The sequence below is a fragment of the Pan paniscus genome, chromosome 12, assembly GCF_029289425.2.
Source record: "Pan paniscus chromosome 12, NHGRI_mPanPan1-v2.0_pri, whole genome shotgun sequence".
Classification (NCBI taxonomy): Eukaryota; Metazoa; Chordata; class Mammalia; order Primates; family Hominidae; genus Pan; species Pan paniscus.
In genome coordinates, this window is record NC_073261.2 from 17,146,938 (window position 1) to 17,162,208 (window position 15,271).

The 15,271-nt window shown below is 44.5% G+C and overlaps 1 protein-coding gene across 6 annotated transcripts in view; it reads right to left on the reverse strand.

The window, feature by feature from the left end:
• ACOXL (acyl-CoA oxidase like) overlaps window positions 1–15,271 on the reverse strand; it is a 388,168-nt gene that overhangs the window by 182,080 nt on the left and 190,817 nt on the right. For 4 of the 6 annotated variants that reach the window (XR_010109188.1, XM_008962870.5, XM_055107423.2 and 1 more), the window contains one exon: window positions 4,055–4,208. Coding sequence is in view for 5 of the 6 variants with exons in the window: in XM_008962870.5 (XP_008961118.3) it covers window positions 4,055–4,208 (154 nt within the window). In the remaining variant the exon portion in view is untranslated. The remainder of the gene's footprint in view (window positions 1–4,054; window positions 4,209–15,271) is intronic. The other 2 variants (XM_063594533.1, XM_063594534.1) reach the window with 1 other exon arrangement.

A 15,271-nucleotide genomic window follows, 5' to 3' on the forward strand; every position in this document is an offset into this window, starting at 1 on the left:
TCAGTAGCCCCCAGACTCAAGTCCACACTTCACTCCCAGGGAGTTCCAACCTGAAGATGCAGCGTGTGTGCATATGAGCTTAAAACAATTAGAAGATGTTCATTCTTTTCTTTCAACAAATATTTGTGTCTCTACAAATATCTCCATGCTAGATGTCAAGTGGATTGGGGGTGGAGAGGAGAAGGGAAGGAACAAAAATGGAAATCAGGGCCGTGATACTGTGATCTAATAAGAAATGTACATCGTGTTTCATCCCTGGTTCCTGGCACAGAGCTCCTAAAACATTTTTTATTTCCTGAGTGATAGGGATGCTAGAAGCATTCTTTGTTCTAAACTTACTCTTTTACCCCAGTCCCTGACACAGAGTTCCTAAACCTCTTGGTATTTCCTGGGTGCTGGAGCATCTTTTGTTCTAATGAGGCAACTCCTAGTGGGCTCCTGGTCAGCTTCTGGATGGGGGCTGGTCATCAGAAATGCCAAGCCACGGTTAGAAGCTCACAGCTTTTATCGCCCTCCCTGAAACCCCTGCCATCCTCCAGGAAGGGCAGAGGAGCTAGAGATTGAGTTAATAATTGATCATGCCTATGCGATGAAGCCTCTATAAAAATCCCTAAAATAGTTCGAGACCAGCCTGACCAACATGGTAAAACCCCATCTCTACTAAAAGTACAAAAATTAGCTGGGCATGGTGGCACATGCCTTAATCCCAGCTACTCAGGAGGCTGAGGCAGAAGAATTGCTTGAACCCAGGAGGCGGAGGTTGCGGTGAGCCAAGATTGCACCATTGCACTCCAGCCTGGGCAACACAGCAAGACTCCATCTCAAAAAAAAAAAAATCCCTAAAATATGTGGTTCAGAGAGCTTCCAGGCTGGTGAACACATCCTTGTGCCAAGCAGGGCGGTGCACACCAACTCCAGAGGGACAGAAGCTCCTGCGCTCAGAACCCTTCTGGACCTCAGCCGATGTATCTCTTTATCTGGCTGTTTATCTGTATCCTTAATTATTTCCAGTAAATATTTAAGTGTTTCTCTGAGTACTGTGAGCTGTTCTAGCAAATTATTGAACCTAAGGAGAGGGTCATGGGAACTCCTGATTTATAGACAGGTTAGGCAAAAGTGTGGGTAGACCAGGAATCATGACTCGCACCTGTAATCCCAGCACTTTGGGAGGGTGTGATGGGAGGATGACTTGAGGCCAGGAGTTTGAAACCAGCCTGGGCAACACAACAGTGAGATCCCCATCTCTACAAAAAATAAATTAGCCAGTGTAGTGGTATGCGCCTGTAGTCCTAGCTACTTGGGAGGCTGAGGAAGGAGGATTGCTTGAGCCCAGGAGTTCAAGGCTACAGTGAGCTGTGATTGTGCCACTACACTTCAGCTTGGGTGACAGTGAGACCCTGTCTCAATAATAATAATAATAACAACAGTGCGGGTAACCCAGAGAACCACTATTTGTGACTAGTATCCAAAGTTGGGGGAAGACTTATGGAACTGAGGCCTTAATCTGTGGAGTCTGCATGCACTCCAGGTAGTCGTTGTCAGAATAAATTAAATTGTAGAGCAGGGTTCCCCAATCCCCAGGCCATGGACCAGTACCAGACCATGGCCTATTAGGAACCGGGCCACACAGCAAGAGGTAAGTGGTGGGAGCAAGTATTACTGCCTGAGCTCCACCTCCCGTCAGTTCAGCAGCACCATTAGATTCTCATAGGAGCGTGAACCCTATTGTGAACTGCACATGTGAGAGATCTGCACGCTCCTCATGAGAATCGAAAGCCTGAGGATCTGAGGCAGAACAGTTTCATCCCGAAAACATCTCCCCTACCCCGCACCCCCCACCCCCAAAACCATCCATGGAAAAATTGTCTTCCACGAAACCAGTCCGTGGTGCCAAACAGGTTGGAGGCCACTGTTGCAGAGCACCCCGTTAGTGTCCACAGAGAATTAGAGGACTGGTTGTTATGGAAAAGCCACACATCTGGTATCAGAATTATTGTGAGCAGAGGACACAGCATTTGCCTTTTAGGGCCCTCTGCCCCAGGTTGCTCAGGAGCTACCGGGCGCAGAGTTCTGTGAGGCAGCGTGCCTGGGGGGCTGGCATTCCAGTATGGACTGCGTCTTCTCTAACAGGGTGGGGTTATTTCCACACTGCTGGGTGGTCCTCGGCAGCACGGGTGAACATGACAGGCTGGATCACTGGAGAGCAGGCGAGGGCGGTTGTTCCGGGTGGCACTGCCAGGGCTCAGCATTGACCCTGGGGAAATACGGCCTCCCAGAACAAGCACTGAGGCCAGGACGAAGGGATGAGGGTTAGGATGACAAGAGGGGTGCAGGAGGGTCTCTGTGCAGGGAGGCTATGAAGGCCTGGGGGTGAGAGACCCCTGGGCCTGTCCACCTGTGAACTGCGAGAAAGGGAATGAGTCACGGGAGCCCAGAGGAGCAGGAGCCTGCGAGAGGTTCTGCGCAAGCCCTCAGGCTGAGTCACCTGTCAGGGCCACAGTGCCTGAGCTCAGGGCCCCCAGCAGTGCCCCAACACCCCACTGTGTGGGCTGTCCCTGCCTGAGGGGCCACTTCAGGTCATACCCCCCACCTGCTGACCTAACCTTCTTACTCTACCCCCAAATCCCTGGGCTGTGTTCCCAGCTGCTCCCAGCCTGCTCATTGAAGGGACAGCCACCTCCTGGAGATGCAGGTAGAAACCAGCCCCCTGGCAGGGCCCTCCTTAGCTAAGGAGAGTCACCTCGCGCCATTGCCCCAGCTGCCTTGGAGGACCTCAGCTCCTGGCCAGCTGCACCCTAGGCCAGCTATTATTTCATTCTCCATTCCCTTTCTTTTCCATGTGGACCCCACGCAACAACCCCATAGGAATGAAGCAGACATGCCCCACCCCCCACCATCATCAGGGACACATCTTCACTTAGCCACCTAAAAGAAATGATCACGCTGGCTTTCAGGTGGACAAACACCATGGATCACATGGGAGAGGCCCTCAGGCTGTGCCCGCAGCTCTGCCTCTTATGAAGGCTCAGCCCCTCTTCACCACTGCCCCTCTGTGCCATCCGTTAGCTCCACACGGATGGCAGGGAATCGGCTTTCCAGAAACTCATCCTTTCCCTTTTATTTTCTACAGCTGCCCTTGACTTGCCCTTGATCCATTCTCTTCTGAAGCTAAAACTCTTCATCTTCCCCTTCATGTTCAGAGGTGCTGTTTATAAGCAAATATTTGATGAAGTTCAGCATTAAATTCAGACCAAAGACCAACAGGGGCTCCCTCCTTCCATTCTCCTCTGGGGGTGTGGTCTGGAGTTCCAGTAGCTGCCACATCTGGCTTGCATTCGAATGAAGTGCACAGCTGATCCTGCAGTCCTGCCGTGCCACCACGTCACAGGTCCACAGCCTCATGCTGCGTGTCCTGCCCTCAGACACCCAACTTGGTTTCACTTTGTCATGGGCTCTGGACCCCCGCATGGGTGTGGAGACCTGCAGAGTCCTGCAGGGCTTCTGTTCTCACAGCTGCACACAGATCCAGCTGCTCTCAGAGTCCCCCTCAACTCCCTCAAATATTCATATTGGGATTTCTCACACCTTGTGCTTCTCACCACACAATCCAGTCTGAGACTGGGGCTGGAGACACACCACGAAGTCTCTGAATGCTCTGCCTCCTGTGTCCTCACCAGGGGTGAGGGAAACCCTTGGGGTCATTTCCTGTGTTCTCCCCAAGGTACTAAAACATTGGAGCAGAGCTTTGATCATCTGAACCTTCAGTGGCCCTTTCCCATACTGTCCACTACTACCTTTGCCCCACCAAGTTTCATGATATTTATTGTGTGCCTTCATGGGCCAGGCATTTTACAAACATGTATTCTATCAGTCCTGGCAGCATCATATGAGGGAGACACACAAGACTATGAGGCTGGTAAGAAAGGAACCCGGAGTCATGGGCAGGTGGGATTTCTATTAGACTCTGAAGCATGTTATCTGCCCGCCCCACAGTGCTCCCCCAGTGTGGGTTGTATCGTGGGGACCCACAGGGGCTGCAGGCCTTGGGGCTCACCACGCCTCCAGTGCACTCACGGCAGTCCTGCAGGCAGCGGATGTTCTCCCAGGTGCTGTAGGCCTTCAGCCCCGCCACCAGAGCCTGCAGCGAGCGACTGTTGACCAGCTCCTTTCCCTGGAAGACACCGTCATCCAGGAGGGCCCCAGCATACCTGCGGGACAAAGCAGACACGTGTGATGGAAGTGGCGGTGCAGTCCGCACATGTGTGAAGGAGCATTACCTGTGAAGTGCTATGACGCTATTTGAGGAAAGAATATGATGTCAGTGATGCAGATTTTAAACTGTAGACAGTCACTAAAAAATAACAGTGGCATAGTTAAAACGCTACCAGTGGAAACCTAAAAATTATTTAATTAGTCCACGAAACACAAGAGCAGAGGGAAAAGGGAACAAAGAACATATGGGATAAATAGAGAAAAAGTTGCAGGATAATATTCTAAAACTCTATGTTTATTGATAGTTACATTAGGTGCAAATGGTTTAAACAGTACTATTTAATTTGGAGATTGTCGGACATGACTTTTAAAAAATCAAGATTCAACTAGATGCTTTATACAAGAAACCCACTCAAAATATAAAGAGAAATAGGTCAAAAGAAAAATAACAAAAAAATTTACACCTGCAAACACGAACCAGAGGAACAGCAGAGGCCTGTCGGCATCTGACGTAGACCTCGAGATTAAACCTGCTCCTCCAAAGTCTACCAAAGTCTTCATGGGTCTGTCAAAACTGTCACCCTGCACCATGACCATACGTGCAACCATGAGTCTCCACCACATTGTTCTCCCATTGGAAAACCTCTCCTTTGCTTTCTGTCCAAGTTTACTTTTCTTCCAATCCATTTACAGGCCTCACTGCTTACGCTGACATCTGTCTAGGCACCCCTTGACCCAGCACAAAGTGGGCCCTATGCTCAACTCTCCTCTTATTTTGGTCTACACACATAGGATCAGGTTCCAAATTATTTTCTTTTAACCACACACACAAAAGGTTTCACATGCCTCTTGTATTTGTAACTTTTTAATTCCACTTCCCTTGAAATTCTGCACCTTACAACAATGCAGTATACCTCAATTCCACTCCCCCATCCACTTTGCTACTGTTGAGATTTTATATATAAAGATATGTATACATATTATGTATAAAATATAGATACAGATCTTCTGCATGTGTGATAAACCTCATGCCTATTTTTGCTTTAAACAACTTATCTTCTTCCCTAATCAACAATATTGAGAAATAATATATTTACAATGATGCATTCATTCAAAGTGCACCACTTGAAGAGTTTTGACAACCGTACACACCCATGAGAATAGCATCACAATCAAGCTACAGAACAAAATGCCTCATGTCTTTTTGCACTCCATTCCTTTCTTTACTCCCACCCCAAGGCAACCACTGAACTGTTCTTTGACACTATAGGTGAGATGTATTTTAAGTAAATGGAATTGCAGAGTATGTGTTGTCTTGCTTCTTTCAGTCAGCATGCTGTTTTGAAATTCATCCACATTACAATATATATTTGTAGTTGTTCCTTTTTATTGCTAGTAGTACTCTAGTCTACGTAATGTACTCACCGCATTCATTTATGCATTCACTTGTTGATGAACATTTTGGTTGTTTCCAGTTTGGGACTATTGCAAATAAAACTGTTATGAAAATGCATGTACAATTCTTAGAGAAAATACATGTCTTCATTTCTCTTGAGTAAATACATTGGAGTGAAATGGCTCAGTCATACGGTAGATGCATTTCAGGCTTTGTAAGAAGCTGCCAAATAATTTTCCAAAGTGGTTATGCAATTTTACATTCCTACCAGCGGTGTATAATAATTATAGTTGTTCTACATTCCTGCCAACAATTGGTCTTTACAGTCTTTTTAATGTTAGTCATTCTAGTGTATATGTAATGGTATCTCCTTATGGTTTGAATTTGCATCTGTAAAATGGAGATATAATTTCCTATTTCATAGAGTTGTTGGGAAAACTGAGGCTCAACTGAAGTAAACATACCTAAGTCAAGGTCCCTCATGTGCGACGGCAGAGCTAGCATTTAAACCCAGGGCTCTCTATTCCTAAATAGCATGTTCTTTTCATTATAGATAATGTTCCTGTCAGTGCTCTAAGGAAATCTGTGGCATTTTCATCTATGCTATATTATCATCACCCATGCTCCGGGCTGTGACTATAATACAATGACTCTCAGAGAATCTCAGAAATGGGTATTTTAAAAAATGTATACATGATTCCCCATTGATCTCTCCAATCACACACACCCCCATCTCTCCCCACTCCCCAGGGGTGGAAATAGGTGGGAAATAAGAAATAAATAGTCTTTAAGAAAAGAACTGTGAGAGGCCCCAGCCAAACTTCCAGCTGCCAGGTGGAGAGGTGCACCAGTGGCTCTTACTCTTTGCTGTACCCTTACATTTGTTTAACCAAGGAGTCTGAGAAGTCTTCCATGTTCAGTGTGTTTTAGAGTACAGGAGGAGTATGTCTTAAGAAAATCTGATATAAGAAACTCATCGTGGCCCAAAAGATAAATTAGGAAATAGGGATTCTTGAGGCAAAATTATTTCTCATTTCCAAACATGTTTATTTAATAGGTGATGTCTCAAGAAATGCAAGGTATTTGTTTATGGGTTACATCCACTCAAAAAACAGATTAAACAAACTGTTAGAACTGTATTAGTGTTTTCATACTGCTGATAAAGACATACCTGACACTGGGTAATTTATAAAGCAAAAAGGTTTAATGGACACACAGTTTCACAAGGGAAGGGCTCACAATCATGATGGAAGGCAAAAGGTACATTTTGCATGATGGCAGGCAAGAGACAGAATGAAAGCCAAGTGAAAGGGGAAACCTCTTGTAAAACAACTAGATCTCATGAGACTTATTCACTACCATGAGAAGAGTATAGGGGAAACTGCCCCCATGATTCAATTAGCCCCCACTGAGTCCTTCCCACAACACATGGAATTATGGGAGCTACAATGCAAGATGAGATTTGGGTGGGCACACAGCCAAATCATATCATTCCACACCTGGCCCTTCCCAAATCTCATGTCCTCACATTTCAAAACCAGTCATCCCTTCCCAACAGTCCCCCAAAGTCTTAAGTCATTTCAGCATTAACTCAAAAGTTTACAGTCCAAAGTCTTATCTGAGACAAAGCAAGTCAAAGCAAGTCCCTTCCACCTATGAGCCTGTAAAATCAAAAGCAAGTTAGTTACTTCCTAGATACAATGGTGGTACAGGCATTGGGTATTTAAAAAAATGTATACATGATTCCCCATTGATCTCTCCAATCACACACACCCCCATCTCTCCCCACTCCCCAGGGGTGGAAATAGGTGGGAAATAAGAAATATTTGGGAAATAGGTGGGAAATAAGAAACAGCTGTTCCAAATGGGAGAAATTGGCCAAAACAAAGGGGCTACAGGCCCCCTGTAAGTTCACAGTCCAGTGGGGTGGTCAAATCTTAAAGCTCCAAAATGATCTCCTTTGACTCTTTGTCTCACGTCCAGATCACACTGATGCAAGAGGTGGGTTCCCATGGTCTTGGGCAGCTCTGCTCCCCTGGCTTTGCAGGGTACAGCCCCCCACCCCAGCTACTTTCACAAGCTGGCAGTGAGTGCAGCTTTTCCAGGTGCATGGTGCAAGCTGTCAGTGGATCTGACATTATGGGGTCTGGAGGACACAGCTCTACTAGGCAGTATCCCGATGGGGACTCTGTGTAGGGGCTTCAACCCCACATTTCCCTTCTACACTACCCTAGCAAAGGTTCTCCATGAGGGCCCCGCCCCTGCAGCAAACTTATGCCTGGACATCCAGGCATTTCCATACATCCTCTGAAATCTGGGCAGAGGTTTCCAAACCTCAATTCTTGACTTCTGTGAACCTGCAGGCTCAACACCATGTGGAAGCTGCCAAGACTTGGGGCTTGCATCCTGTAAAGCCATGCCTCCAGCTATACCATGGCCCCTTTTAGCCATCGCTACAGCAGCTGGGATGCAGGGCACCAAGTCCCTAGGCTGCACACAGCAGGAAGACCCTGGGCCTGGCCCATGAGACCATTTTTTCCTCCTAGGCCTCCTAGCTTGTGATGGGAGGGGCTGCTGCAAAGGTCTCTGACATGCTCTGTAGACATTTTGCCATTGTCTTGGGGATTAGCATTTGGTTCCTCACTATTTATGCAAATTTCTGCAGCAGGCTTGAATTTCTCCTCAGAAAATGGGTTTTTCTTTTCTATCACATCTTCAGGCTGCAAATTTTCTGAGCATTTATACTGTTTCCCTTTTAAAATAGAATGTTTTTAACAGCACCCAAGTCATCTCTTGAATGCCTTGCTGCTTAGAAATTGCTTGTGCCAGATACCCTAAATCATCTCCCTCAAGTTCAAAGTTCCACACATCTGTAGGGCCGGGGCAAAATGCCACCTGTCTCTTTGCTAAAACATAGAAAGAGTCACCTTCACTCCAGTTCCCAACAAATTCTTCATCTCCATCTGAGTCCACCTCAGCCTGGATTTCATTGTCCATATCATTATCACCATTTTGGTCAAAGCCATTTAAGAAGTCTCTAGGAAGTTCCAAACTTTTCCTCATTTTCCTTTCTTCTTCTGAGCCCTCCAAACTGTTCCAACCTCTACCTATTACCCAGTTTCAAAGTCACTGGATATGTTTACAACAGCACAACACTCTACTGGGACCAATTTACTCTATTAGTCCGTTTCATGCCGCTGATAAAGACATACCCAAGGCTAGGTAATTTATAAAGAAAAACAGGTTTAATGGACTCACAATTCCGTGTGGCTGGGAAGGCCTCAAAATCATGGCAGAAGGTGAAAAGCATGTCTTACATGGTGGCAGGGAAGAAGACAATGGGAGACAAGTGAAAGGGGTTTCCCCTTATAAAACCGTCAGATCTCATGAGACTTATTCACTATGATGAGAACAGTATGGAGGAAACCAGCCCCGTGATTCAATTATCTCCCACTGGGTCCCTCCCACAACACGTGGGAATTATGGGAGCTACAGTTCAAGATGAGATTTGGGTGGGGACACAGCCAAACAATATCAAGAACCCACCATCATGGTAAGATTCATGAGAAATACCACAATATATCTAAAACCATAAAGTCAATGAGATGGCAAGATTCTATTTATAAAAGTTTATTTTGTATAAAAAGACCAAACAAGACTTTTTGGCAATAAGCTATTAGAATCATATTTTTAAAAATCTAGTGCACAAATGGCAGGGATGAGTAATGTCTAAGGTGCTTAACTATCCTTAACTTCACTTTTTAACAAAGAGAAGACTTGGTGAATTTCTGTAAACTGTGGAGGGTTATTACACTCATTCATTTATTCAACAAATATTCATAAAGTCTAACTTTGTGCAAGGCATCATTTCAGGTGCTGTTGTAACATCAATCAAAAAACAAAGAGAAAAATCTCTGTCCCGTTGATTTGTCTTGAGACATTAAATGAGTTACTACACATGAAATCTTAGGACAGTGCCTGGTAAATGGCAAGAACTTGAATATGTGTTAGCTATTTTCTTAATTTTACCCTTACAGGTATTGGGTAAATGGAGATTGCCCAAGAGAACAAGTGAATCCAGTTGAAAGATAACAGCAGGGACAGTGCTGTGGCCCCTCCTTGCCTGAGATGCATCCTGGACTGCTTGAGCTGCTCGCCTGGAATAAAGAGGAGAGGCAGACCCTAAAATACTCACTTTGGCTGGTGGACTGCAAATATTGATTTTTTAAAATTGTTAATCATTTTCTAAGTTAGGAAATTCATCCCTGTAGCAAATCCCACTAGATGATTCCAAAGGGAGATATCAGCTCCCAACTTCCTTGGCCAGCTACCTCATGGACCCTTCAGAAATGTATGTTTCAAAGATGATCACATGATTTGAAGGCAAAGCTCCAAGCAATCCCACAGCCAGGTGTGATGTAGTTACACAAGGCAATTTCATTTTGTAGGTGAATTAATCTGTGCAAAGAGCCAGACGCTACTAGGTGTGATGATGCCAAATTGAGGATTCGCAACTTCTGTGCTCACAGAATTTACAATCACAAACCAAAAGTAACAGTGCAATGACAAGACGGGCCCAGGCTGCTACTCCAGGAAGCTTATATGGGGGCTCCTTATTCCAGAAGGGGCTCAGGGAGAGTGTCTTAGAGAAGTTGGCAGCCTCAACTGGGTCTCAAAAGATAAGCACTAAATTATCAGGTGAGGGAAGCAAGAGTGTGAGGGGAAAGACGTCTATAAGAAAGGCCACAGCAGGAGCACAGGACAGGTGTGGAGGCCTCAGTAGAGGACAGAGAGGTGTGGGTGGGGTGGAAGTGGGAAGGCCCAGCAGGTGGAAGGCACCCCAGGGCCACATGTGGGAGCTTGAGCTTGACCCATGATTTGGTTTGGCTCAGTGTCCCCACCCAAATCTCATCTTGAATTGAATTGTAATTCCCATGTGTTGGGGGAGGGGCCTGGCGAGAGGTGATTGAATCATGGGGGTGGACTTCCCCCTTGCTGTTTTTGTGATAGTGAGTGAGTTCTCATGATATCTGGTTGGTTGAAAGTGTGTGGCACTTCCCGCTTTGCTCCTTCTCTCTCCTGCTGCCATGGGAAAAAGGTGCTTGCTTCCCCTTTGCCTTCCACCATGATTGTAAGTTTCCTGATGCCTCCTAGTCATGCTTCCTGTTAGGCTTGTGGAACTATGAGTCAATTAAACCTCTTTTCTTCATAAATTACCCAATCTCAGGTAGTTCTTTGTGGCAGTGAAAGAACAAACTAATATAACCCAGTACAGAAGATGCTGGAAGGCCCCAGGAGGGAGGCAGCTGGCAAGTAGGAATTTAGATTTCATTTCAGGTAGGGGGCTGGTGATTCCTGGAGAGTGGATTTGAAGAGGACCAGGCTGAATGGGGAGGGAGTGTGCAACCAGGGATGGTCGGGGAGAGATGACAGGGAAGGAAGGCTTTGAGTAATTTCAATGTAGGAGGAAAAATCATCACAATGTGGTAATTGGTGGGACAGGGGGATAGAAAGTTTGAGGGTACTGGGGGGGATGGCAATAGCAACTAACATTTATCGGGCATTTATTATCCTCCAGACCCTAATCTAAGCATGTTCAAATATTCACTCATTCAATTCTTCTAATGACCCTCTAGGTCAGATATTATTATTCCTATGTTATAGATGGGGAAACTGACGCACAGCATGTCAGCAGCCTTCTCAATGTTATACAATTAGCAAGTGGCAAGATCAGGATTAGGACCCTAAAAGTAGGGTCACAGAGGGCCTGCTCCTTGCTGCCACACTGGAGCATGTATGATATGCCGGGCCCTGTCTTAAGCCCATTTCATGTGTTAATTCATTTAATCCCTTGACAACCCAAAGTAGGTACAGAAATACCTCATTTAATTGCATTTTGCAGATATTGCACTTTTTAAAAATTGAGGCCTTGCGGCAACCTTGCATTGAGCAATTCTATCAGAGCCCTTTCTCCAGCAGCACATATTCACTTTGTGTCTTTGTGACGTTTTGGTAATTCTCACAATATTTCAAACTTTTTCATTATTATTGTATGTTATGGTGATCTGTCATTAGTGATCTTTGATGTTACTATTGTAATCGTTTTGGGGCATCACAAACTGCACCCACATAAGACAGTGAACTTAATTGGTAAATGTGTGTGTTCTGACTGCTCCACTGACCTGCCATTTCCCCATCTCTCTCCCTCTCCTCAGGCCTCTCTATTCCCTGAGACACAACTATGTTGAAATTAGGCCAGTAACCCTACAGTGGCCTCTGAGTGTTCAAGTGAAAGGAAGAGTCATATGTCTTTCTAGATCGAAAGCTAGAAATGCTTTAAAAAAAAAAAAAGCTAGAAGTAATTAAGCCTAGTGAGGAAGGCATGTTGAAAACTGAGAAAGGCTGAAGTTAGGCCTCTTGTGTCAAAGAGTTAGCCAAGTTGTGAATGCAAAGGAAAAGTTCTTGAAGGAAATTAAAAGTGCTACTCCAGTGAACACACAAATGATAAGAAAGCAAAACAGACTTTTGCTGATATGGAGAAAGTTTTAGTGGTCTGGATGGAAGATCAAACCAATCACAACATTCCATTAAGCCAAAGCCTAATCCAGAACAAGGTCATAACTCTCTTCAATTCTACAAAGGCTGAGAGAAGTGAGGAAGCTACAGAAGAAAAGTTTGAGGCTAAATTGGTTCTTGATTTTTAAAGAGACACCATCTCTATAGCATAGAAGTGCAAGGTGATGCAGCAAGTGCTGATGTAGAAGCTACAGCTTAAGTAGCAAGTTATCCAGAAGATCTAGCTAAAATCAGTGATTACGGTGGCTACACTCAACAACATATTTTCAGCATAGGTGAAACAGCCTTGGTTTCATCTAGGACTTTCATCAGTACCTACTTCAAAACTTCAAAGAACAGAGAGAATCTCTTGTTAGGGGCTAATGCAGCTAGTGGCTTTAAGTTGAAGCCAATGGTCATTTACTATTTCGAAAATCCTAAGGCCATTAAGAATTATGCTGAATCTACTCTGCCTGTGCTCTAGAAATGAAACAACAGCACCTGGTTGATAGCACATCTGTTTACAGTATAGTTTACTGAATATTTTAAGCCTGTTGTTGAAACCTAATGCTCAGAAATAAGAATTCCTTTCAAAATGTTACTGCTCATTGACAATGCACCTGGTCACTTAGGAGCTCTGAGGGAGATGTACAAGGAGATACATGTCGTTTTCATGCCTGCTAACACAACCACCATTCTCCAGTCCCTGGATCAAGCAGTAATTTTGACTTTCAAATCTTATTATTTATTAAATACATTTCATAAGGCTATGGCTGTCATAGACAGTGATTCCTCTTAGGGACCTAGGTGAATTGAAAATCTTCCTCACCATTCTAAAGGCCACTAAGAACATTTGTGATTCATGGGAGGAGGTCAAAATCCCAACATTAGCAGTTCAGAAGAAGTTGATGTTCCAACCCTCATGGATGACTTTGAGGGGTTCAAGACTTCATTGGAGAAAGTCACTGTAGATATGGTGGAAACAGCAAGAGAACGATAATTAGAAGTGGAGCCCGAAGATGTGACTGAATTGCTGCAATCTCATAATAAAACTTTCACAGATGAGGAGTTGCTTCTCATGAAGGAGCAAAGAAAGTGGTTTCTTGAGATAGAATCTACTCCTGGTGAAGATGCTGTGAACATTGTTGAAATAACAAGCGAGGATTTAAAATATCACGTAAACTTAGTTGATAAGGCAGCAGCAAGGTTTGAAAGGACTGACTCCAATTTTGGAAAAAAATTCTGCTGTGGGTAAAATGCTGCCAAATGGCATCAGATGCTACAGAAAAATGTTTCATGAAAGGAAGAGTCAATTGTTGCGGCAAACTTCGTTGTTATCTTAAGACATTGCCACAGCCACCCTAACCTTCAGCAATTACCAACCTGATCAGTCAGCAGCCATCAACATCAAGTCACGACCCTCCACTAGCAAAAAGAGTAACTCACTGAAGGCTTAGATGCTCATTAGCTTTTTTTTAGCATAAAGTATTTTTAACAGACGTATGTATATTTTTTAGACATAATGCTGTTGCACACTTAATAGGCTGTAGTACAGTGTAAATATAACTTTTATACACACTGGGAAACAAAAAAATTATGACTCATGTTATTGCGATATTCACTTTATTGCAGTGGTCTAGAACCAAATCTGCAATGTCTCTGAGGTATATCTGTACTGACATTCATGCTGTTTCTCTTTTTTTTTTTTGAGATGGAGTCTCGCTCGTCACCCAGGCTAGATGACAATGGCGTGTTCTCAGCTCACTGCAACCTCTGACTCCTGAGTTCAAGCAATTCTCCTGCCTCAGCCTCCCGAGTAGCTGGGATTACAGGCCCCCACCACCCCGCCCAGCTAATTTTTTTGTATGTTTAGTAGGGATGGGGTTTCACCATGTTGGCCAGGCTGGTCTCGAACTCCTGGCCTCAAGTGATCTGCTCATCTCGGCCTCCCAAAGTGCTGAGATTACAGGCATGAGCCACCACACCAGGCCTCATGCTCTGTTTCTAATAAGGGAACGCACATCCAGAAAATTTAAGTAATTGCTCATAAGGATGGTAAGTGGAGAGACTGGGATTTGAACTCAGGATAGTCTGGAAACTGTCCATTTCCTGCTCACCTAACTCCAGACCTGTACACCTAAAGATGTATACTCTCCTTGCACTTGAGTAGGATCAAATGTATTGAATAAACATCTAACCAGTCAAACCTCCACTTACCCAGACCCTGAACCTTGAAACCAATTGAGTGGCAGCCTACATTCATGGAAAGTTAGGAGATGGGCCCTACGACCAAGATGTGACACCCTTAGTAGAGAAAAAAAAAAAAGAAAAAGAAAAGATGTGTGTTGGGGGGAAGTAGTCAGCATAAAATTTTGTCATGCTCCAACCAATTTTATGAAGCTATTTCCTTACAAGTTGGAGAAGAGGTAGCAGGGACAGTAAACTAGGAGCAAACTAGAAAACCAGAACGTTGTCGCAGAATGTGCCAACTTTTTCCTGGGCTTGTGTTAAAGTGAAGGCAGTCTCTTTCCCCTAATTGGGACACTGCCTTCCTGGGGATTCCTATGACCAGATTTTCCATGGGTCAACCCCCTACTGTGATGTGGGGAGACTGGGAATGAAAGAAGCAGGAGGAAAGGAAAGAAGCTGCAGAGCTATAATGGGGACAATGAGGTGGGCCAGAGACCATGGAGGGTGCAAGGAGGCCCAAGTCAAGAAAATTAGAAGGTCCTTGGGGGCAATTAGACTGACAGCTGGTGAAGGCAAGTGTCGATCTGTCCCGTTCAATGCGGCATTCATGAATGGCACATGGTAAGGGCTCTGGGGTTCTTTTCTTTATCAATTACTGAATTTCTATTGATCACCTCTTGTTTCTTTCCTTGAGCTAGACTGTGACATTTGTCTACGTCTCTGATACAGGTACCTGGAGAGTGTCTAACTAAGATCAAGAGAAACTTTAATTTTCATTAACAGTGTAACACAGCACTTATAAAATCAAGCTTAAATCAAGCCAAAATATAAAAAGAGCTGAAGAAAAAGGAAACATGTTGATACATTTAACACTTTTATCATAAATATATGACAAACCGATACATATTTATAAATGTA